General features: G+C 39.7%; 1 protein-coding gene across 1 annotated transcript in view; it reads right to left on the bottom strand.

Annotated features, from left to right (window-relative positions):
- The window catches only part of DNAH5 (dynein axonemal heavy chain 5), a 166,712-nt gene that overhangs the window by 52,999 nt on the left and 88,716 nt on the right, over positions 1-24,997 (bottom strand). The window contains exons 42-53 of the mRNA XM_042465764.1: positions 23,404-23,550; positions 21,829-22,070; positions 19,327-19,503; positions 16,303-16,507; positions 15,308-15,450; positions 14,192-14,326; positions 12,169-12,291; positions 10,475-10,688; positions 9,939-10,162; positions 8,699-8,897; positions 2,371-2,543; positions 1,289-1,419 (exon numbers count right to left, since the gene is read on the bottom strand). Coding sequence (XP_042321698.1) covers positions 1,289-1,419; positions 2,371-2,543; positions 8,699-8,897; positions 9,939-10,162; positions 10,475-10,688; positions 12,169-12,291; positions 14,192-14,326; positions 15,308-15,450; positions 16,303-16,507; positions 19,327-19,503; positions 21,829-22,070; positions 23,404-23,550 — 2,113 coding nt within the window. The remainder of the gene's footprint in view (positions 1-1,288; positions 1,420-2,370; positions 2,544-8,698; positions 8,898-9,938; positions 10,163-10,474; positions 10,689-12,168; positions 12,292-14,191; positions 14,327-15,307; positions 15,451-16,302; positions 16,508-19,326; positions 19,504-21,828; positions 22,071-23,403; positions 23,551-24,997) is intronic.

The raw sequence follows: 24,997 nt of genomic DNA on the forward strand, positions 1-24,997 counted from the left end.
TCTCATATCATAACAAATCTTGAAACCAGAGCGAAATGGATCGAGAAAGTCCATATCATCTATAAACCATTAGACCTGGATGACCACGGCATATTCTAGTATCCTATCCAAAATGGAATGTTGATCACTGGCCAGCAGTTGTTAAATATGATGGGATTCAGAGAGGACTTTTTCAACAGTGTTCTTATAATGACCTTCTTCAAGTGTGATGGAACTCTGCCTTGTTTTAGTGAGGCATTGGCCGTTCCCTCTAACAATCAACCAATCCTCCCCTGGCTATTTTTAATAAGTCAAGAAAGGCAAGAGTCTAATACACATGTGATAGCCAAATCCATGAAGTTTGTGCTTTTTTTCGGAGGGGGGGGAGATCATGTACACAACTATTTTTAATGTAAAAACTTACACTTGTGTGTTGGGGGGGGGGGTAATTAAGAAAACAGCATTTTCCACCAAATACACTAAGCACCATAATCTTTTCTGGGAAAATGTGTATTTTAAAAAAATTAGTTTATGCACCCTTTTTTGTACAAAGTCCCCAATAAGAAAAAATGGGAAAAACTCACAATCACACCCAGTAGTGAGAAAACCTTTGAAAATATTCATGTATTCATTTATGCGCATAAGAAAAAAGTGTGTTGGCATTCACCATGGAGAGAGAAGGTAGTAAAAAAACAACACAAGCTAGTAACTTTTGTAGAGACATTTGTAAGGCCACCTTAGAACATACTCCTAAAGCACAAACTATTCCTATGAAATCTATTGTTTTCTTCATGGCTTATGAAGCGAGTGTCGCTGTTAACCTGGAAGGGAAGGAGAATAGAGATCAAGGATTTTCTTACATTATGTGACATTTTGGGAGTGCTTGGCAATAAACTCAGCATGGATTTGAGGCCAAGTAATCACTGTCTACACCTCCCTTTGCCCCTAACAATCATGGTGTTAAGAGCTGAAAGAATGTGGAAGCTTCTTGCTCCTATTAAAATTTGCTAGTTTTTATATGGAAAGTATACATGATATTCTGATATTCCACATATAGTTAGACTGCAGTTCTCAATATTCCTCCTCACTGGAAATAATGCCTAGGGATAATGGGACATGTAGTCTAAGAAGACCTTTTAGGGCTTCCCCTTGTGCACTCCTGTAATAGAACATTGCATTATTTCTTCACTGGCAACATTTCTGAAATAAAAGTTCTAAGTAAAATTTATACTATGAATAATTTGGCATAAACAACACACATCTTTCTCCAAATGCTTAAAAAGGGGGGGGGGGGGGTTTAAGTGCTTACCTTGTTAATGTGATCTGGAACATATCATAGCCAGCTATGAATGATGCCAATTTAGTTAAACTCTGCTTTCCAGACCCACCAACTCCAACAAGCAGGGCGTTCCCTCGTGGAGTGCGGATTACCCGAGAGATCTGCACAACACAGGCATTTTTATTCTTGTTGTTAAGTATGCATTTTGATGAGTAAACAGGCACTTATAAATGGCTTTGACAGCCAGTATCATACTGGTTACACAGAACTTGCCTTGACTATTCATTGGATCACTCAGCCCAACCTAAACCCAGGGGTAGCTGAATGCCTTTGGCTACCTGGAGTAAAGGACAAGTGTGGCCAGGTTCATAAGGATTAAGGACAGGCACCTGAATCTTAATACTGGCAACCGAAAGCCTTTTAAATTACATAATGATAGCACTATGGCTCCACTTTAACTGCCACAGCAACATGACATGGCATCCAGGAATTTGCAGTTTAGAGAAAGATACAGGTCAAGTATTCCTTACTCCAATGGTTCTCAGTCTTTTATCCTAGGCATCCTTTAGATCTACATGTGCATGTCGGGGAGGGGGGGCACTTGACACAATTTCAGGGCAGTAGTGAAGGCTGCAGCGGCAGGATGGTGGGGAAAAAGAGAGAAAGGGGCCACTTTCGCCTCCCCATGGTTGATTCAAGTAACTCCCACAAGGAAGTCTGCACCAGATTTTGAACCCCTGGATCTCTCCTGTGCATAATATTTAATGCTGCTGAATTGGGGACAGGGAAGAGAGAAAAACCTTAGCAAGGAGAGTTAATGGGTTCCTCCATGCAGCCAGGCTGCTGTTGCCATCACACTCCCTTCTACATCTACTTCTCAACAGTAAAATTCTCCATTTCAGAGTCTAGAAATAAAGTCACAAAGAACTGGCACACTAGCAGCATCTTCTGGAAATGTTAAATATTACACCCCAGTCAGGATTTCATGCAGAAAGGTCTAATCTATCATCAGAGTTTTCATATATGAAATTAAATGGTGGTGGTGGAAGCCTATACCAGTTGTCTCAAATTTTTCAAAATGTCTAAACTAAATTAATTGCACTCCCAAGTACCTTGACTAAATGGACCATGGCATCTTCAAAAAACACCAAGTCCATTCCTGCTCCTCGGACACTCTCATTATATATCTGTAAGAACATGTTCAGACGGTCTTTCAAGTGAGCGAAGGATTCAATGGGTTCATATATTTTAGGCATGTCAGCCTCTGTTTCTTCTGGCTCCTCTCCTAGGGTTAAAAATGAGAGCGAAAGAATTTATGCTTCAAATTAAAGACAAGGGTTAGTCTTCACTCATGGCTCTACTCTTTTACACTTTATATCTGTGAGGTTTTCTCCTCCTTAAAGGAACTGAGAAAGGCACTGTTAGCTGTCATCGAAATAATAAGCATCTCATTACTGAACAATCATGTTGATAAAAATTGACCACGAGCATTTCCAGATGGAGCAAATGTAGTAGAGTTACTGTATTTGTTGCACTTCGTTGTTGTTGTAGTTCTCATTCCTTTAAAAAAAAAAACCAACTATACATCCAAATGATGCTTCTGCTGTCCCTATTTTCTAGCAATTCCAAGTACCAGCTGCAACATATTTACTAGCTTTTAAAAAAACCTGAGACATATTGGATCAAAAAAGGGCTATTTCATTATTCCTTCCTTATAAAAATTAAATAAAATTAAAATTAAACAAAGATAAAACATTCTTATAGTGAATCAGTGAAAGGGCACTTTTGCCCTTCAAACCATAGGACCACATCAACAAACCATGCTCCCCCCTCCATTGGGGGGAAGCCTTTTGGGAGCATTAGTGCAGATCCAAACCACCTCAAGAAAGAAATGAACACAAAGTGAACAACAGTTGGAAAAGCCCAAGGAGCTATAAGAACTCACACTTCTTTAGACCAATCTAGAAAAACCTAGTGATAGCAACTATAATTGTAGAGTTGGCAAAGGGGACCTTTTTTTCTCTGTTGAGGGCCATATTTCTATCAGGGGCCATAATTCTTTGGGGGTAACCTATCACAGAAATCACATACTGGCAGTGGGAAGGATCATCCCATCTCTCTTTCGTTCACTCTACTTGCTTATCACCGCCTGTTTTTGGCCTGCCTCAATAGACTGCCAGAACAGAGGTCTGACATGGTTGAATTTGAAACCAGGCTGAAGCTACTTGCAGTCCTATGGATAAAAATTGCCTTATTGTGCCAGAGCACAATAAAAAAAATAAGAGATGACTGAAACTAAATAATATTGACTTGATTTTGAGACAAATATATTCAAATGCTTATATTTAGCTCCGTTGTGGTTTATTGGAGATATTAGCTTTAGCATCCTAAGCATTTTTGCAGTCCCAGTGACATTCATAGGATATTTTAACAAGTTTTAAGTACTTGTTTAACTGGTCCGCTGAGTTTGATTATACTGTGGACCTATGAGGAGTGCTTCCAACATTTCTCATTCTCAACAAGACAGGCTGTCTCTTCAAATTGAAGCAGTCTGCTGAGAAATCACCAGTTTCTGTGAAAGCTTTTGGCTCTAGTACAAGAAGAAGCCAAAAGGAAGATTTATTTATTTAGATACAGATATATCTATAACTATATACAGACAGAGAGATTGCAGAGAAAGTTTCTGTTACAAATATTTTTCCCTCTTCTTGTAGCAAAGCATACATATGCAGCAACAGCGAATTTAGATTGGGTGATATAAGTGGTAAATCATTAATTATAATGATATGGATTTATCGACATCCATGCAACAAGGCAACAGCTAGTGCAGTTTTATACAGTTTGCAAAAAAAAACCCTGTTTGCAACAGTGTGCTTTGTTGACTTGGCGTTCAGATTAATGTTGCGTTATTTCTCATTGATACCAACATGTCTGAAAAATAACCCACAAAAGCGGATTTTAAAATCCCGTTTCTGCACACAATTTAACCACTGTGCCTCCAGTTTGCCTCCGTGTGATAGTCCATAGCTGTGTTAGTCTAAAATATCAGTATGCAAAGGCATATTGTAGCACTGTGATGGTGAACCTTTTAGAAGCCAAGTGCCCAAACTGCAACCCAAAACCCACTTATTTATTGCAAAGTGCCATGTCCCTCTGGCTTTCTAGTAACAAACTCTGGCAAACTCTGTGCTGGGGTGATGGCACATGTGCCCACAGAGAGGGCTCTGAGTGCCACCTCTGGCACCCGTGCCACAGGTTCGCCATCACTGTTGTAGCACCTTTGAAACTGTGTGAAAAGACATTGTAGCATAAGCTTTCATAGACTACAAAAGTTTATGCGACATCTTTCACACAGTCTCAAAGATGCTACAAGATTTCTTTGCACATGTTATGTAAAGAGAGAGAAGGAGACCCAGATAAGGCAGGAAAGGGAAACAGGAAGAAGGAGAACAAGGTGAACCATTTTTTCTTCCATCTTTCCCCAGGTGTTCACAATTTCATAAACTATAAAGGTTGAGGCTTGCTTTCTTTGATAATTTTTTAATTAATTCTTCTGTCTTAGTTCTTTCAAAAGATGCGGTTTTACACTTTAGCAAGCCTCAAAAGAAAGATGGGGATAAGAGAGGATGTGAGTGATCTTCAAGGGAAAAGGAAGATTCTTGGAGGCCCTGTGCTGAAATGTGTGAAATATGCTTCCACTACAATTTGTTTGAGATTAAGCTGTTTTCTGAACCTCCATCTAGTGAGTTATCTGACTAAACAGGGATATATGAATGAAGTTATTCCTTCTCCTGATTTGGCATTCTGTTGACTGTATCAGATGAAACTTATCCTTCTGCCCATCTTGACTCAAAAAATTGCTTTCTACTTACACTTGTTAATGTGTTATCACCCTTTCACATACATTCCTTTTTAGAAAATGGTAATCAATACCATAGACTAAGCTCAATTTACCACGTTAATTTTTTACCTTCATGGTCAAGAGACAATAAAATGAACTTTTCCAACAACCTGAAACTTTTCTATAGCTGTTCACATTGTGTGCCTATAGTTCCCTTCCAAATGAAAGAATTAGTGTGTTCATTTTTACTTTATTTGTTCCTCATTTTTCCAGGATTTCTGCAATGAGCTAATGAACACTGGGGCAACATGGAACAACATAGCTTCTGAAGGAAAAATAAAGGCTCTTTCTTGATTACTTTATAAGTAGAAGACAGGACAATTCTGCAAGACCTTATCACATGCGGTAAAAATCCCAGCTTATCTTTCCTGAATTCAATTTGGGAAGCAGCCAGGTCCTATCATATGTAAATCGCCACCGAAATCACCACCTGGATACAGCCTGGGTCCACGGGGATGCTTTGGTGGTCATTTTGTAAAGTTGGAAGCTTCCATTTTCAAAAAGGGGGCATCTGGGCATGGCTTTGACCTGGGCTGGATCTGGGCAGTGATTTCAGCAGCAATTTACATATGATAGGACCCGGCTGCCTTCCAAATTAGAATTCAATTTGGGAAAGGTAAGCCAGTTTTTTACCTCACGTGATGGGGTCCTTAGTCATCTCATTAAGTATTATGCAATGTTAAAGCACACTTTTTTCAGCATATCTATATTACATAAAAGCTGCTAGTGTTTCTTCCAAGAGACGATTAATGAAAACAATTAGTAGCTTTATAAACATGCCAAAAATGCTAGCACTAGTTAGTTGTACACTTTAAGTTCATCTCAAGCTGAATCAAGCATTTCATGCTATTTTTAAAAAAATGTTGATAAATTTTTGATACTGCAAAATTACACAGACTACTGAATTCTTATTTACTTTCTCTCACATAGGAAAGTCTCTTTTACAATGCCAGTCAGGAATTACGTCAAAGATCGCAAGGATTTCTGTTTTGTAAAAAAAATATATCTTTATGAGAAATATTTTAACTTATTTTTTCCTATGTGAAGAACATTTGTTTCCAAATTATTTACATTTGCTACACAGTGTACTGATGCTTAATTTGCAGCTTTGTTGGACTTTGGTATCACTAGTCAAGAAGAAAGTAATATTAGCGCTAAGCATGCTAGGTGCTTAAGTAATTTCTGTTTATCTACAGCTGTTTTAAAGCATTGCAGTTTTACAAAATAAAATAAAAAGGTCTTGATCTTGTGAACATTGAGACATGCTTAGATGCATTGATTTCTATGGAACTAAACATGCACAGCCAAGTGCAGAACTCAAGCCCGTTTTTAAAAAAAAAATAGAAAATCAATAAATTCTGGCTGGCTCAGGCATCTACAGCTTACCTTTTAGAGATTTGTCCTTCTCCAGACCTAGTTTGAAATAAAATGTGTTCCTTTTTAGGAAAAGTGAGGAGGGGAAATCACATTATTTCTCCATTCCAAGTATCTGTTGACTTTTCCATGTAATCAGTTATAGAGCTAATGAAATCAAGCAACTTGTAAGACAGTATCTGACATAACACTTGGGAATTGTACAGACCGCCTTTAAGAGCCACCTCTTTCTTTGCCACCTCTTTCTTCGCCAGATCAGGGCCATGGCAACCGCATGCCAGCACCCCAATCTGGCCTTTCCACAGCACAAAAAGGAGCTGCAAAAAACAGCTCCTTTCTGTGCTCTGGAAAGGGCACCATAGCCACTGGTACCTTGGCTTTTCTGTGCTCCTTTGGTGCTGTGTCATCTGGATGCAGCACCAGAGGAGCGCTGTGATGCTGCTTGCCATGTGGTGGGGCACACAGTGTCACGGCAGCATGGGGGTGGAGTCAGGGCATGCATCGTGCAGATGCCACACACACCCCACACACACACACTCCATCCCCATGCTGGACTTTATGGTCGGTCTGTAAGCCAGTTGTTTTCATTCCCCTATATATTGTATGTTTTGTAGGTTACTAACCATGTTGGCCTAGAAAGTCTGGAGCTCAAATCCATGCATGCTCATCTGGAAGTCAGTCCCACTAAATTCAAGGGTAGATGATTTCATGTGAGCATACATCAATTACTTTCTAAGCACAGACTCATTGAATCTAGTGGGACTTTATTCTGAATAATTGTTCCTGGGATTAATCTTTCATATGCTAGTGGTGAGAGAAGTTCATCTTTAGCAAATGGGAAAAAGAACAGAAAGAAATGACATATAACAGTAGATGAAAGTTGTCACCAAAGGGCCCCAAGAAGTTCATATATATGTATGTTTAAATCAGGGGTAGGCAACCTATTTGAGCCGGGGGCCGGGTTGCTGTCCCTCAGACAACTGGGGGGCCAAAGCCGGGGAGTGGAGCTTCCACCCTCCAGGGGTGGGGCCGTGTGCTGGGGGTGGAGCTTCCACCCTCCAGGGGCGGAGCCGCATGCCAGGGGGCAGAGCTTCCACCCTCCGGGGGCCAGACCTCCTCCACTTTGTCGGCCCCTGATGGAGCCCCAGGTCCTGTCAGAGGCCGGGAAAGAGCCGGCAGGGGCCGCCAGCGCTGGAGGCCTCCTCCTCCTTTTTGCCAGCCCCTAATGGGGTCCCAGAGGCCCGCCGCCGCCGGAGCCCTGTTGGAGGGCCCCAGCAACAGCAACGGGCCCCAGAGCCCTGTTGGAGGGCCCCAGTGATGGCAACGGGCCTCCTGCCGCTGCCGGAGCCCTGTTGGAGGTCCCCAGCGACGACATCGGGCCTCCCAGAGGCCCGCTGCCGCTGCCAGAGCCCTGTTGGAGCGCCCCGGCGACAGCAACGGGCCTCCCAGAGACCCGCTGCCGCCGCCAGAGCCCTGTAGCAGGGCCCTGGCCACCGCAACAGGCCTCCTACAGGCCCGCTGCCACCACCGGAGCCCTATAACAGGGCCCCGGCCACCGCAACAGGCCTCCTAGAGGCCGCCGCCAATGGCGTCAAAGTCTTGCGCGACCTTTCCTGTGGTCGCATGAGATTTTGCCTCTAGGTGCCGCCATTTTGTTTTTCAAAATGGCAGTGAAGTCTCACGCGACCACGGGAAAGATCGCGCAAGACTTCGCAGCCATTTTGAAAAACAAAATGGTGGCGCCTGGAGAGGCGAAAAGCCACAATCAGTGGTGGTGGCAGCAGGAGTGCGCAGGGGCCAGCTGAAAGGCCTCCGCAGGCCACATCCGGCCCGTGGGCCGGAGGTTGCCGACCCCTGGTTTAAATAATTGCCATTATTTATTTTGTCCTTCCACTATCCTGAATGGCAATTCTTTCCAATTATCAGCAGCCACGTTGAACTTTTTCTCTTTTTTTATCTTTTTGTAGTCTAGGTTGGAACAGAACTCAGAAAAATAACCTTTCCCCTAAAACTCCAAGAATCCCCCAGCTAGCATGGTTGTTTTCACTTCTCCAGTCCAGCCAGCCATTACCTACTGATCATTTTATCAAACTGCCCAATCCAATATCCATTCATATTCTTTTATCACTTATATCAGAGAAATTGCTTTCAATTTAGCTTTCTACCTGTTGCTTCAGGTGCATCTCGTAAGAAGTCAACAAAATAAGCATCAATGTTGGGATCTATTAGTGCCTTTTTATCACCACCAAATTCTTCTTCAACCAGTTTTGCCAGTGCCACATCAAACCAAGCCACATCATCTGGAGTTGTGAAACGATCAGCAATAACACGTTTACATTCATGCTTCCATAGTTTTATGAGCACCTGTTCAGAGGCAAACAGAAGCAAAATTGAATGTAGCTTTTCACTACAGATGAGGCAATTTTAGCTTCAAAATCATTCCTCCTTAGAATTCATCTCTGAAAAGCTGTTGTATATGCTCCAGTATGGTGTTGTGGCAAGTGTATTCCTCCTAGGAGTCAATGAACTCCATACAAGTGAAAAAATACGGGATATGACCCCAAGGGCATCATTGAAAAGACTAAGGTGGCTGCAGGCATTGGTCACTTCATCACTTCATATTTCAGACATGATTTTGCCTGAGAAGTTCTTATATATTTGATTAGTTCCCTGGGTCTATGGACTGATTGACAATTGTTATGAACAGTTTAAAAGACCTAACTAACAATATGTGCTTACCATATGTTGTTGATGATCTGTGCCCTTAAGTTGTTTCCAACTTACAGCGACCCTAAGGTGAAGCTATCAAGGGATCTTCTTGGCAAGACTTGTTCAGAAGAGGTATGCCATTGCCTTCCCCTGAGGCTGAGAACATGTGAATTGCCCGAGTTCATCTAGTGGGTTTCATGGCTGAATGGGTTGAACCCTAACCTCCAGAGTTGCAATCCAACACTCAAACCACTATGTCACATTGGCTCTTACCATAAGTATCACTTCATAATTCTAAAAGTGCCTTTTGTTTTCTGTGCTTGTATTAAGTTTCATCAACTGTTCATGTATGAACACTTTCAGTGTAATGTTGCTTGCCTCTTAACAGGAAGAGGTGATGCTCAACTCTTCCTCTGCTAAATGCTTTCACACTGATCTTTTACCCTTCTCAAGTTGGTTTTCCCCCCACTAGTATTCTGGACTAATGTTTCCATCTATACAGCCCTATGATTTTATTTAATCACTCATCAGGCCTATGCACTGTACCCAAAGAAATGAATTATTTATGGGTCAGCCTAAATTTCTGTAACCTCAAGTACAGAACTGCACACTGGTTGTCTCCCAAAAATATCCAAAATGAAAAAAAGGTTGTGATGACAAGAGCTAATATATAAAGTTTCAACATGTGCTACTTACGTTTGAGTCATTGATTACTTCTGAGATAGTGTTAAGCATCCCTTGCCAAATCCTGGAAAGGTCTCTGAGGTTAAACACATAATGGAATTTGGCTGGGGTTGGCAGCATCTTGTTCTTGGTCATTTGCCACAGCCTCCGTGTCAGTGGTACCAGCTTAGCAATAGTTGTTCTCACTTCTTCCACAAAGCCCCTCTGGCTACAATAATGTCCTATGCCAATCACACCTGGAAAAACCAAGTTTGATAGTGTGAAATATCAATGTACCTCAAAACCTCATGCCCACCATCAATGTATGCAATCCTCATAATAGTATAATGCACAGCCAGAATGTGGATGCATTGTAAAAAAAATATTCTCTGGAAATCGAATGCTTCCCAAACCTAATACCAGTTTTGGATACCTGCCACAGGCAAAATTAAAAGAAATAATATCTTTCTAAAATTCTTTGTTCAAATTAGAAAAGGATTCCTCATCTAAGTAAAAAAGACGTGAAGAGCACACATGAGCAACATTGTTAGAAATGGGTTACACATTACCAAAAATCTTGTCAATGGATGCATTAGAAGGCAGGGTGCAATTAAATACAGAGAATTGCCTCTTCAGTCTCTGAGGGATGTCATTGCGCCCACCACCAGGGTGGATCATGGCAGCCAAGAACTGGATATCAACGATGCTGGTGAATTCTCCAGGCTTCTCCAGGTTATAAAACCCACTTTGCTCCATCAGCTGTCTAACTATCTCATTGGTGACCTGTAAAAGAAGTTCTTTAGGTTATCTATTGGGAGTAACTGAATGGGATTGGTGGTATGTACTTTCTTTTCTTGGCATCCTTCATGGATTAACCTTTTACTTTCTTCTCACTGAATTTTGAAATTGCCTCCCGTACCAAGGCCTTCCACAGAATTTGGAAAAGTGTTCCAAAAACAAATTGGGAGGAGGGGATGTTATTATATAGTACAGTTGGGTCTCCATGTTCATGGATTTTTTATTCTCAGATTCAATCATCTGCAGTTTGAAAATATATATATATTTTTAATTTCCAAAAAATTAAAGCTTGATTTTGCCATTTTATATAAGAGACATCGTTTTACTATCCCACTGTATATAATGGGACTTCAGCATCCATGGATTTTGATATCCATGGGGGGTCCTGTAACCAAACCCCAGCAGATACCAAGGGCCCACTGTAATAGTGCTTTGACAGGGTTCTTTTTTCTTACTTGGTTAAAAGAGTGTATTTTCAGCCCTTAATAGCAATGTTAGAAATCCTTTTTATAGTGACAATATTTACATAGCCACAAATTTCATCATCAGTATTTAACCTCCATTGTTCTTCTAGATATATTTTTGTTTTGATTTAATCAAATCCCATGCAACCACTATTAGTCAGTATACTAATGTATTTTATAATTTCAAATTTTACTGAAAGAGATTGTGGGTGAAGTTATATTTGCAAAGAAAGTAAACACAGATATAGATAGATGAAATTATTTTTTTCTGGTTTATATTAGGTTTACAAATTTCATGAGAAAATTATATTTACATAGATCACATACATTTATTACTTCTGCAACGGCATGGTAGGTATATAGCATCGCATGTTCAAATAAGAATAAAGCATTTTGAGACAATCTATGATCCCTTAATTTCTTCATATTTTAGTGTATCATGCTATTCCATCTTCCTCTCTTAGGAGATTATTGCACCCAGGAATCCTGGCAGGAGAGATGCAGAATCTAAAAGATGAAAATGGATATTATCACATTTGTCCATGTCCGGGCTATGAGCAGCCCATATCTACCTGTGCAACCCATCTGCAACCTGGATTTCTCCTGCAGCTTTTTCAAGAACGAGATTTTCCTATTCTTGAAAAAGCCGCAGGAGAGGTCTGGGTTGCAGATGGGCTGCCTGAGTGGATGCAGGCTGCCTACAAACTGGACACAGGTAAATATGATAACATACATTTTAGTCTTTTAGATCCCGCATCTCTCCCACCAGGATTCCTGGGTGCGATAATCTCCTTAGTCTTTGTAAAACTGTTAAATCCAATCTAGGATATTTGCTATCAAAATCAAATCAGGCAACTTTCTTTTCTAGCTTAATCGGAGAACAAACATTTATTTGAAACATTTCCAATTTAAACAAAAATCTCACTGAAATAATCATCTTGCAACTATCCTATTTTAATAACCAAGATATTATATTGTAAAACACAAAGCAGTTAGCTGACCTGGTCTCCCCATTCATTGATTACAGGCATATTCACATCATCAATGAAGACTGTCATTTTTTTTCCTGCAGGAGGGCCATATGTTGTGCCCATGCGCTTGTCCACATAACTTTCTATTGTGCGCTATGAGATAAATATTTTTGTTTAGAGATATACTTGCAGTGTCCTCATGCCTTCAGAATGAGAGCTACACATTTTGCACAGGATTTGTTGAAACAGGATATTAAAAACCTATAGTCAAGCACAGACAATATACACAATGGGTGTGGGGAGGTTAAATAATTCCACTATATAGCAAGTACAGTATTCCAAAAGAAAATCAGACTGTGCTTTATAGACTATAGCAAAGCCTTTGACTTCATAGATCACAAAAAGCTATGGAATGTTCTTAAAGATATGGGAATGCCAATACATCTGATAGCCCTGATAGCAAATCTGTACATAAGACAAGAGGCAACTGTTAGAAGAAAATATGGGGAAACAGAAGGGCACCCAGTAGGCAATGAGGTCGTGTAAGGCTGTATATTATCACTATGCTTGTTCAACTTATATACAGAAAATGTCATTCAAAAACAGGTTTAGACTTGGAAGGAGGAGGAGGAGGAAGGAACATCAATGATCTAAGATATACAGAAGACACCATACTACTAGCAGAAACATCATGGGCTTGGAACAATTGCTAAGGAAAGTCAAAGAAGAAAGTGTAAAGGCAGGCTTGTTGCTGGACATAAAGAAAACAAAAATAATGACCATGGATGATCTACATAAATTCAGCCTAGACAATGAAGACATTGAAATAGTTAATGATTTCCTGTACCTTGGATAAAGCAATAATCAGAATGAAGACTGCAGTCAAGAAATGAGAAGACTAGGAATGGGAAGGGCAGAGAGGAAAGAACTAGACAAAATCCTAAAGAGCATACAACTGAGTCTTAATGTTAAAATCGTCCAATCCATTGTATTCCCCCTCACCACCTACAGATGTGGGAGCTGGTCAGCGAAGAAAGAGGTAACATGGGTGAAGCGCTGTTGATGGGGTGGGATGCCAAATACTTCCACCACTGAAAACAACAGATGGTAAACATTTTGTATTTGGTCTTGGGCTGCTGTACAGTTGCAATGTTGATGGAGGATCATAGGTTCTGTCTGAGAGGGCATACGTTATAGCGTAAATGTGCTACTCCCCTTGCCAGGCCTTGTCTCTCCCATGACTGTAACCCCATTTGACTGTTTGGCTGGTGAATACTCACCACAGGAACAACAACAACAGAGTTCCATCAGTATACCCAAGGTGTTCCCACTGGCACAATTTTCATAGTGCGGGTTCCACTAATTCGGGAGTAGGCAACTGTGGAAGGCTAGGAGACCTCATTGCTCCTCAAGAAGACTTTGGAGGCCTACACTTAACCCGCCCATGCCATCCTATGCCAAAAATAGTTGTTTTGTCCTCAAACGTGGAGCATTTTCACTATGTTTCTGAGCATTTTAGGACAAGGAGAAATCTTTTTTAACAATGGGAAGTGAGCAGAGGTCACAACTTGTTCACTTTCTGTTTCAAAAAAAAAAAAAGGCTTCTCCAGGGCCTACATTTGTTCAGAATAATCTCAAAATGTGATGGAGATGCTGCTGCACTCTCTAGAAGGCAGTTTGGAGCAAAACAATATTTTTGAAGAAAAATCACAAAATAGCTTTTAATCCCACAACAATTAGTCTTCTTTTAATGGCTTATATCTAATGTACTTTGTAACTTTTTCTTCCATAAAGTCTTAAGGAGAACTGAATGTGATTTCATTCTGTTAAGGTTGACATGCATTCCAAGAAAATTATGTTGTTCTTCACCAAACATGGGAATGGGAGAATATCTGGGGGGGGGGGGAAATACCAATTTTTCCATTAAAATAAAAGGAATAAAATAGCATAATCTTCACTGTTCGAGAGAGAAAAAAGATTATCTCTTTCCAGTGCATTGTCAGTAAAGTCTAACTTTACTTTCATTTTAGAGAAAGATAATTCTAAGTAGTACCTGAAACATAAAAGGGGTAGTTGCTGATGAAAAGTTGAGACTCTTGGCCATGTGGCTTTCAGGATTATATTTTGACATGTACCCTTTGATGATGACAGTCTTAGCAGTCCCTTGTTCACCAATTAGCAGCACTGCCTGAAGATGAGAAGAGAATTCAAATGAGTTTGGGGATATGAGCGCCAAAAATATTGGCAAAGCCTCAATTCTCAAAATTATTCATTTCAAATAATGGAGAAGTAAAAGTACAATTTCCACATAAAAGTACAATTTCCCTTACAACACTGCTGATTTAATTTGGTTGTGTGCTCCTCCACAAACAAAATGGAGCTAGTTTGACAGCCTTTACTTTAAGGAACCTTTTCCTAAAATTCAGCCAAAACTTGTTTTTCTGAAACTTCCACCTGCTTTCAAGTCCTGCCCACTGGAGCATCAGAGAATCCCCAACTTCATCTTCTGTAAGACTGTAGATAGTTCAGATCTCCCCTCAATCTTTTCTTCCACAAGAATTGCCTCTTCAGTCCAGTGGAACTGTTAAGTATATTCTGATCTTCCAGCCATTCCTAATGGGAACTGATTTCTAGAGCCCTTGTTCAAACAGTTCACGCTGTCAGGAAGTTCCTCCTAATGTTTAAGTGGAATCCCTTTTCCTGCAGCTTGCATCATTGTTCCAGTTCCTATTCTCTGGAGTTGCAGAAAACAAGCTTACACCATCCTCAATATGATATCCCTTCAAATACTTAAACAGGACTATCATATCACCTCTTAACCATCTCTTCTCCAAGTTCCCCAAGTCTTTCCTCATAGGGCATGGTTTCCAGACCCTTCACCATTCTGGTCGCCCTCCTCTGGACATGCTCGAGTTAGCATATTGGAAGTAAGATAGGTCTACATTTGCATTTTGAAGACCCAACTTTAAATCCCTAATTAGTCACAAATCACACTTTGCAACAGTAAAAAGAGAACTATCTTTCAACTTAACCAAATTCACAAACCTAATGTAAGCATATAAAAAAAGTCAGACTAATATACAATTCAATAAACAAAATGGACCTCCCTAGAACTCTTGATCCCTTCCCTCCAACAATGGTATCATGACATAAAACAACAGAACATTACCTTGCCTTGCTTTGCAATAGTTTGGATAAGGAAGTCAGTTCTCACATTGTCAACATTTGGCACCAAGATAGAGCCATACTCTGGAGTGCTGCTGCTAGGATAGACATATTCTTCAACACAAGTGTTCCAATGCATCCATTTCCCTGCCCAGAAGAGCAAGCCATTGTAATTTAATTCCACAAATACACCACAGGAATCTAGAATTTCAGCAGAGCCAATGCAAAGCTTCCTCTGGCTCCTGCCTAGGCATAACTGAAGCCCTCTCTGCACATGTTAAAAAGCTCATTCCCCCCTCCCCCTACTCTTGTGACATCCTTTTCAGATTATGCATATACCCCAGTTCAGGTGCAAGCAGTTTGGACAATATCTTGCATGCTCCACATCAGAACTAGGGCATAACAACCTTACAACAGATTTAAAAAAAAAAAAACCTTTTGCTCTGAATCTTCCTGGAATATCCAGAGTGTTCCATTGCTGCACTTCAGTGACTTTATGCAAGGACATCCCACGGATCTTTTTGGTGTGTCTGTCTCTGTCTCTGTCACAGGTCAGAATGAAGCAGAACAGATGCTAGCCACCTCATTCTGACCTCCAAAGCAAGCAACCTGCGGTGGCAGATGCTCTAGGTGGCTCAGGAAAATGCCTGTGCAGACTGCTGCCATGGCTCAGGAACAAAGGACCAGGTGACAGGGGGAGATCAAGGCAACTACAGAGCCAGGACATCCTATATATCCTGGCCCATCAAAGCAACTACTTTTCCCCTTAAATTGTTTAGTTGGGGAATCAAATTCTCAGATGCAAACAATTGATTGTCCTCATGATATAACATCAAGGAATTCCTTGCTTTTTTAAAAGAACTTCCACATTATATGGATAGTCAGTCAGTAAACAACAAAGATGTTGAGAAGAATCAGCTTGACTTATCTTCTACACATGCTAATCTTTCCAAGGATGGTATATAATTACACACAGCAACATCTCTTCAGTTCACTGACCATCATTTGTAACATAGTAGTCAAACATAGTATCTTCACTTGTTTTGGGGATATTAGGAAGGTCAAGTCTTATTGTTTCATGGCCACGAAGCCAGTGCTCCATCTTGCGACGGTCTTCCAATTCCAACAGCGCTCCAATACTCCACATCAGGGAGAAGATGTACAGTCTTTCCAGGAATTCTGCTGTCATTTCTCCTCCCTGCTCCTGAGTAGCAACACATCATGACTTGTCATTTAGCTATTAAGAGCTCAGAAACATTTTGAAGACAGAGGGCCTGAACAGACAGGCCAAAATAAAGCTGCTTCGGGTCACTTTGAAGGTATGCTGTTTAAATGGTGTCTGCATCCTAAGAGGTCAGAAGCCGTGCCAAAGTCCTAAGGACTGGAACATAACTTTGGCACAGTTTCTGGCCTCTTAAGATGAGTGTGTCATTTAAACAGCATACCTCCAAAGTAACCCAAAGCAGCTTTATTTTGGCCTGTATGTTTGGGCCATTCATTTCTGAATGGGTCTACAGATGGTAAAAGTAGGTCTTTGTAGAGTATATATAAACAGTAGAGTTCTTAGTAAAGAACTGAAATATTCTTGGGATAATTTGTGGACATAGTCAACATTTGATAGTATATTGACATGCAGGACAACTCACTATTTGACAGTGTCTGATATGGAGACTGAATATTAGACAAGATTTAACAGTAGTGCTTTCTGACCATTGCAATTTGAGAATATCTGCTATACAACAGTCATGATTTGACAGGTGATATGCATTAGATATATTTACTTCTTTTTCACTTTTATTTCAAAAACCTCTGGAAAAGAAATCATAGAATTGCAGAGTTGGAAGAGACCACAAGGGCCAGCCACTTTGCCATGCAAGAATACACAATCAAAGCAACCCTGACAGATGGCCTTCCAGCCTCTGTTTAAAAACCTCCACTCTACCACACTTCAAGGGAGTGTGATCTGCAGTCTAACAGGTCTTACTGTCAGGAAGTTCTTCCTAATTGAGATTGAATCTCTTTTCCTGTAGTTTGCATCCATTGATCTGTGTCCTAGTCTCTGAAGCAGCAGAAAACAAGCTTGCTCCATCCTCAATATGACATCCCTTCAAATATTTAAATAAGCTCTATCATATCACCTCTTAACCTTCTCTTTTCCAGGCTAAACATACCCAGCTCCCTAAGTAACTCCTCAAAGGGCATGGTTTCCAGAGCCTTCACATTTTGGCTGCCCTTCTCTGGAAACGCTCCAGTTTGTCAACATCCTTTTTGAATTGTGGTGCCAGAACTGGACACAGTATCCCAGGTGAGGCCTGACCAAAGCAGAATAGAGTGGTACTATTACTTCCCTCAGTCTAGGCACTATACTTCTATTTATGCAGCCTAGAATGACATTAGGCTTTTTAGCTGCAGCATCACACTGTTGACCCAACTTGTGATCTATTAGGACTCCTAGATCCCTTTGACATCTACCGTGTGTTACATTTTTTTTCTCCCTAAGTGTAGTCGCTTAAATTTCTCCCCACTGAAATTCATTTTATTAGTTTTAGACCAGTTTTCTAATCTATTTAGCTTAATTAAATATCATAGGCACTTATAACTAGTGCCTGCTCAGTTTGTCTTTCATTATTTGTGCCTTCTACCTTCATGTTCTTATGCATTAGAAGTCGACAATGTAAGAAATACAGCAATGAACATTTATAAGTATTTGAGAGTAAATGCAGCAACTTTCAATATTGGACAGTATTAACAGCTTACTTGCAACAGAATTTAGTATTTTTGTATCATCTTAATTGATTCTACCAACATAAAATGGAGAAATTTTGACTATGATTGAATCTTTATTGCAGAATTCAATAGCAGGCGCAAATCTTGAATGTCAAAACTAAAAAATTATAATTTGAAAATCCATTGGATTTCAAAAGTTGATGAAACCTCTCTTTATCTCTAAGTTAAACCAGTGCATATTTCAAGAAAGGAAGCAACGCAAGTCTGCTGTAGGAAAACCAGAGTTTTGGTGCACTTTACTAACAAAAATTATTGCATTGTGTTTTTTCATATGTTTGCAACTTTCTCTTCCAGCTATTAGAGCACTGAACCAAAGCAAGTGATGTCCCTGTTATTCTAATTCTGTGGAACTGTGGAATAAAATGGCATTTCTCTTCTTTTTCAATCAAAAACATGTGCATAGAATGTCATTTTTCCACATTATGCTTTCAGTGTGTACATAATTAGGGAAATGATATAAATGCTTATAACTGAGGAATTGATTCAGTGTGTCTACTCTAGTTTGAACTAGCAATAGGGTTTATTGCTAGAGTGCTAGAATACTAGTATTTCTACAATACTAGACAATACAGCAATCAGTGGTTAAATGCCTGTACTGCAGCCATTCACTCAAAACCACAAGGTTGTGAGTTCAAGACCAGCAAAAGGGCCCAAGCTCGACTCAGGCTTGCATCCTTCCAAGGTCACTAAAATGAGTACCCAGACTGTTGGGGGAAAATTAGCTTACTTGCTAATTAGCTTACTTGCTGTTCACCGCTATGATCTTTGGAATAGCGGTATATAAATAAAACAAATAATAATTATTATTAGATTGTTGTGGTGTGTCTTCTAGTTATCTCCAATTTATGGAAACCCTAAGGTGACCCTATCATGGAGTTTTTGGGGGGCAGCCAAGAGAGTGTTATTTGCCAAAGGTCCCCCCATGAGTTTCCATGGCTGAGCAGGGAACTGAATCCTGATCTCCAGAGTCCAACATTTAAATCACTACATCAAGGTGCTCACTAGATTATTAGGCAATTGGATTTAGACCTAGATGATAAACAGGAGAGACTAAGGATTCTCTGGAATTTTCTGCATGCAAACTTGTGTTTTAGCTCTGATCTGGAATCCCTGAATAGTTATTCTAAAGACATATTTACATATTTTGCTCTTGCACATCCAGAAACTGGCATTAGATAGTATTTCTTATAACAAACAAATTTTGCAAAACAAAAATTTAAAAGCATACATGATTACCTTACAAGGGATAAGGCCCTGCAGCATATTAATGCTCTGCATTATCACAAAGGCCTCCAGCATCTCTATCTTGTATTCCAGAGACTGGATGCTAAATCGATATAGTTCTGGAAAAGACGCTGTATACAGCTGTCGTAAAATCTCGGCTTCCTGTGAAGAACGCTTCTTCAGGAAACCCTGTTACAAGCAAGACAAATCAATAGTGTGACTTTTCATAACAGAGAAAGGGCTAGTTTTCAACCTTATTTAGTGCCATTTTTTCCACTGGAAAATACCAGCTAATGAAGGATCACACAACAAATGTGATATTACAAGATTATGTTACTAATCAGATCGGAATAGATTATGAATCAGCAGAGACGAATGTTAGGGAAGTCAACGTAAGTGAATAATTCAAAACTTTTACAAGGTATTAAAAAAACCCAACCTCCAAAACTACACCTTCTGTCAACGGAACTTAGTTCACCACATTTAGACACACATTTATCCTGCAGATTGTTGGTCTGAAATGTGAGCAAACTGATTCTAAATCCAAGCTTAGGAATTAAAATCATTGGTAGTCTTTCTGAAATTGTCTTACAACTCATCTCACATCAATTGTGAGCAGATAATATAGTCTTGTGTGTTGCATGCCTTCAAGTTATTTCCAATTTATGGCAATCCTAAGGCAAGCCTATCACTGGATTTCCTTGGCAAGATTTATTCAGAGAGGGTTAGCCACTGGCTTCCTCTGAGGTTCATAGAGGATGACTTGCCTAAGATCACCCAGTGAGCTTTCATGGCTGAGCAGGGATTCAACCCCTGATCTTCAGAGTGCTAATCCAGTCCTCAAACCACTACTGGCTCCCAATATGATATAGTCTTACTTATGCAGGGATTCAAACCCTAGTCTTCAGAATTCTAGTCCAGTGCTCAAACCACTATACCACACCTGCTGTCAAATTTATTTATTTATTTATTTATTTATTTCCAACTTTCCTTCTGGTACAGGGACTCAAAGTGTCTATAATATAGTCTTACTTATGAAATGACCCAAAAATATACAAAGAACTAACATGAGATGAAGTAAAGTTGCACCACTAGCTATACATTCATGGTCATCACATTATACTTTTGAAATCTCTTTCTTAAGCTCAGATCTCTCATTGCACAGGGTCCCTAATTGTATTGAAAAGTCTACATAGCATGGCTGGCTGCTTCAGAATTTTATGCCATGTGCTGAGATCGGAAAAAGTGACAGGTGCTTGTAACATGGGTGCAGGAGGCATGTTCTTGTTCCCCTTGTATGTGATAGTCTTTTACATGGAGAGGCAGCATCCGGTAAGGGCTAAAATGAGATGAGAAACTGTATGACACTTGAATTCTTCAGAAGTCCATACCCTGAGTGCTCACAAATCTTAACATTCCTACTGGGAAAGCAACACCTATTTATCTGATCTCTAAAAACTGGGATGAGGTGGGAGAAGATATATGAGAGAAGTCAATCCCAAAGCCACATGGAACTCAGTCATCTTAAAAATTTAAAGATAACTACCAGTACAGTACCTTAAATTGGCTTCGAAGACTAATGAGAAACAAGTGATACAAGTAAATAATAATAGACGCATCCTGCTGCCTTCACCTCAGAAACATTCTCTGTGATTTTAAATCTTTCAAAGAGTTTTCAAGAACAGTCTTGCACATCAAGTTACACTGCTCCAATGTGACAGTTACTAGTATATGGCTTGTCTCTACCATTGATCAGGGATAAAGAAGTGAAATTCAGCACATTCTTTTCTGAAGATGATAGTGGTAATGCTTAGCAAGCCAAGAAAATGAAAACCACTGAAGATACTACCTAGGGCCCATCTTCACTTGCCAGAATGCTCTGGGGTTTTCCCAGAGTATTCTGCCCCAAATTCCCTCCCTATCTGCTCTCTTTTGCTGTGGAGTTTTGGCTCTCACAGCAAACAACAAGAGGATGCCTTCCCACACAGTCCCTGTTTGTTTCATAGCGCTACTGCTGGAGTCAGAATAAGGTGCCATGTTATTGATACTGGTCACCTCGTTCTGACCTCAGTGTGATTTGCACCCACAGCAGCAGTGCCAGATGGCTCACAGGAACTGCAAGTGAAGACACCTGTCATCATTGCTGCAAAAAGAGCCAAAAACCTGCAGCAACAGGTGAGTTATTTAAATGCTGATTAAGGGGGAGGAAGTGAAAATGGGTGCAGGCCTTGTGAAGACATTTTGGACCAGATTCAGGGTTTTGGTCCTTCATTGTGTAAACAACACACAGCAAGCCCAGGAGGAATTCAGGATAAATCATCCATGCATTGCCCTTGCCCTCAGATAGCAAACTCTCATTTACATTAACAAAATAAATGCATGATCATGGGATGTTACAAACTATTTTAAAGTGGACTTCAAAAACTAGTTTTAAATTATCTGAGGGCAACTGACTCTTTCATATCTACTGATATTAACAAAATAAGGAATTTGAATTTATGAAAATATTTATACCTCAAGGATGGGACTCCAGTTCAGAACCGATGAGCTCATGAACACCATACCATTTCTTGACACGGTGGCAGGTGAAGCATTGTCAATATTATGAGGCTCAAAAACAATTTTACAGTTTGGTGCCATAGGGATCCGATCTCCATTAGCCAGAGTCAGTGTTTTGTTATCATCAAGCACTGAATTCAGGTTCTCAATCCAAATTGCATCAACGGGACCATCAAGAACTATCCAAATGTGCTCTCCTATAACCAAAAGGTTGTTTTAAAAAAAAAATATGTGCACAAAGCATTTTATAAATCATCAAACATGCTTCATCAACAAAAATATTCTGCCATCCTTGCACAGAAGAAAATATGACTAAGAGCTTCAGGACACACATTATTATGGTGAACACTATATATGATTATGTGATACTCAGGTTCAAACACACATACAAACATGAAGTTCAGCCTGAACTACTCCACCATTTTTGTGGACCTATTTGGAGAACCCCAGGCAAACAAACAAAAAGCTCATTAAACACAAGTTACACAAACACCTTATTTTGGCTTTTCTCCAACAATATCCTCAAGCTCAAAATAGGCATTCCATCTTCATGGAGGCAGTACAGTTCCTATCAGTAAACAATCTATTACTGAAAAGCTATTGGTCAGGTTTTTTAGAGTTTGTAAGGCTCTGGACATAAAGCATGTTGAGATCATCCAGGGAGGCCCTTCTCTCTGCTCCGTCACCCACAGGTTCATTTGGAGGGATAAGAGAGAGGGCCTTCTCAGTGGCTGCTCCCAGGCTCTATCACTCTCTTCTATAGAGGGCCTTCCCTGCTCTTTTTTCAGCTGCAGGTAAAAATATTCTTGTGCCGTCAGGCTTTTTCAGACTGATAAACATTTTGCTTAAAATACTGTGTAATTTAAAGTTTAAATTTTATATAGCATTTTTAACGTATTTTAATACATAGTTCCTGAAATGTGATATTCATACATATAGCATTTGCTATTTTAATGCTTTTTTACTGTTTTTAAGTTGTATGTTTTTAAATTTGCTATTTGCCCCCTTGAGTCTCTATTCTGGAAGAAAGGCAGAATATAAGTAAATAAAATAATAATTAATTAATTAATAAAGGAAATAAAGCAACATCATTGAGTAATTTCTGCTGATCTAACAATGGGCTCAATAGATTCTTCCAGACTTTCTCAAAGCAATGTTGCCACAGGACAACTGTTACAGCATCAGTTGCACTGTGAGGAAAAGACTGAAAGCTGTGTTATTTTGTGATAACTATTTATTTGTAGACATATAGGTTATGCAGTTGAGTAACATGCAGACAAATATGCCTAGACCCAACAGAGTATCAGCCTCAAAAGCAAAAGTAGTACTCCTAAAACTTCTGTCAGGACAGAAAATGAAGTGGCATTAAAGACATCTTTGCATCCAACTTGCAGGCTTGTTAAAATGCATATTGTATCAATTGGAGGGACCACTTCGCAGCATTCCAAATCAAAAGGAATTTCTGTTAAATTAGGAAACATGGTTATAAACACTTTATATATGAAAGCACTGCACCCAGATTTTAAATACCTTTTTTTGCTCTCAATGTTTTCCTCCAAAGAGTGGAGAAAATCCCATCTGTCCAGTCATTAGTTGCAACATCAAGACGTCCAAACATCTGAGGTGCCGTGATGGCCTTAGGGTTCATTCTCATTTCACGGTGTGGCTGCCCACAGTCTGTAAAAGTCAATTTATAATATAAATCAATTATGATTTCAGGTAGAATAGCACAGCATCATACTAATGGGTTGATCATCAGCCATTGAATTTGGCAGTCAAGTTAATTTCAGTGGGTTGAATTTCTAGGAAATATTAAGAGTACTTATAAATATGCAGCAGCTTCCCCAGCCCAATGCTTTCCAGATATGTTGGACAACAGTTCTTATTATCCCTGTCCAGCATAAGCATTAGTTGGAGACAAAATGGCAAATTAATTACAAAGAAGACTTAAATCAATATATGTATACCAGCCTATCCCCACTTGGATTCTAAGCTACTTGCCATCATCACCTGGGAGCCAAAGATTAGAAAAGGCTGGTTTGTACATCAGTTTTCATACTGTAGTACTTTACCAATAAGATGTGAACAACCTGCTTCTTACACAGAAATTCTAGGTTACATGCTGAATCAGCTCTCAGACTTGATCTTCCTTTCATTCTTCAAGTGAGCCATATGTTTCTGTGTGTGTTTAAAATATTTGTCCATATATATGCTTTTACAGATTTACATTTTCTTCTTGATGTTGTTAACCACCTTCAGGTTGGTCCTGACTTATGGCGACCCTATCGATGAGATATCTCCAAGACTCCCTATCCCTCATTGCTCTGCTTAGGTCTTATAAATTCATACTCGTGGCCTCCTTAATAGAGTCCATCCATCTAACATGCAGTTTTCCTCTATTTCTTCATCCTTCCAGCTTTCCTAGCATTATTGCCTTGTCCAGTGAGTCATGCCTTCTTGTGACACAGCCAAGGTACAACAACCTCAGCTTTGTCATCTTGGCTTCCAGGGAGACTTCCCGACTGATCTATTCAACGACTCATTTGTCCATCTTTTGGCTTGATCACAGTATCTTCACCACTCTTCTCCAGCACCATATTTCAAATGAACTGATTTTCCTCTTACCCACTTTCCTCACTGTCCAGCTCTCGTATCCATACATGTTAATGGGGAATACAATGGCTTGTACTATTCTAATTGCTCAGTAGTATATCTTTTCCTTTTGGGATCTTTTGTAGTTCTTTCATACTTGCTCTCCCTATTCCTAGTCTTCTTCTGATCTCTTGATTGCAGTCCCTATTCTGATCAATCTTTGATCCAAGGAATGGGGACTCTTTTACTATATCAATTTCCTCACTGTCTAGTTTGAATTTGTGTAAAACTTCTGTGGTCATTATTTTTGTTTTCTTTATGTTCAGCAGTAAGCCTGCCTTTGCACTTTCTTCTTTGATCTTCCAAGTCTTTTTTTCTTCATTTTTTTCTTCACCTTATTTTTAAAAAATGAAAACAAATACAAAGCCAGGGTACAGACTGCAAATGGTACTGTAGGCTTGAACCAATAGGCACCCACTACATACATTTTTAAAAATGTACAAATTGTAATTATTGAAACAAACTATTAACA

This window comes from Sceloporus undulatus, chromosome 4, assembly GCF_019175285.1.
Source record: "Sceloporus undulatus isolate JIND9_A2432 ecotype Alabama chromosome 4, SceUnd_v1.1, whole genome shotgun sequence".
Classification (NCBI taxonomy): domain Eukaryota; kingdom Metazoa; phylum Chordata; class Lepidosauria; order Squamata; family Phrynosomatidae; genus Sceloporus; species Sceloporus undulatus.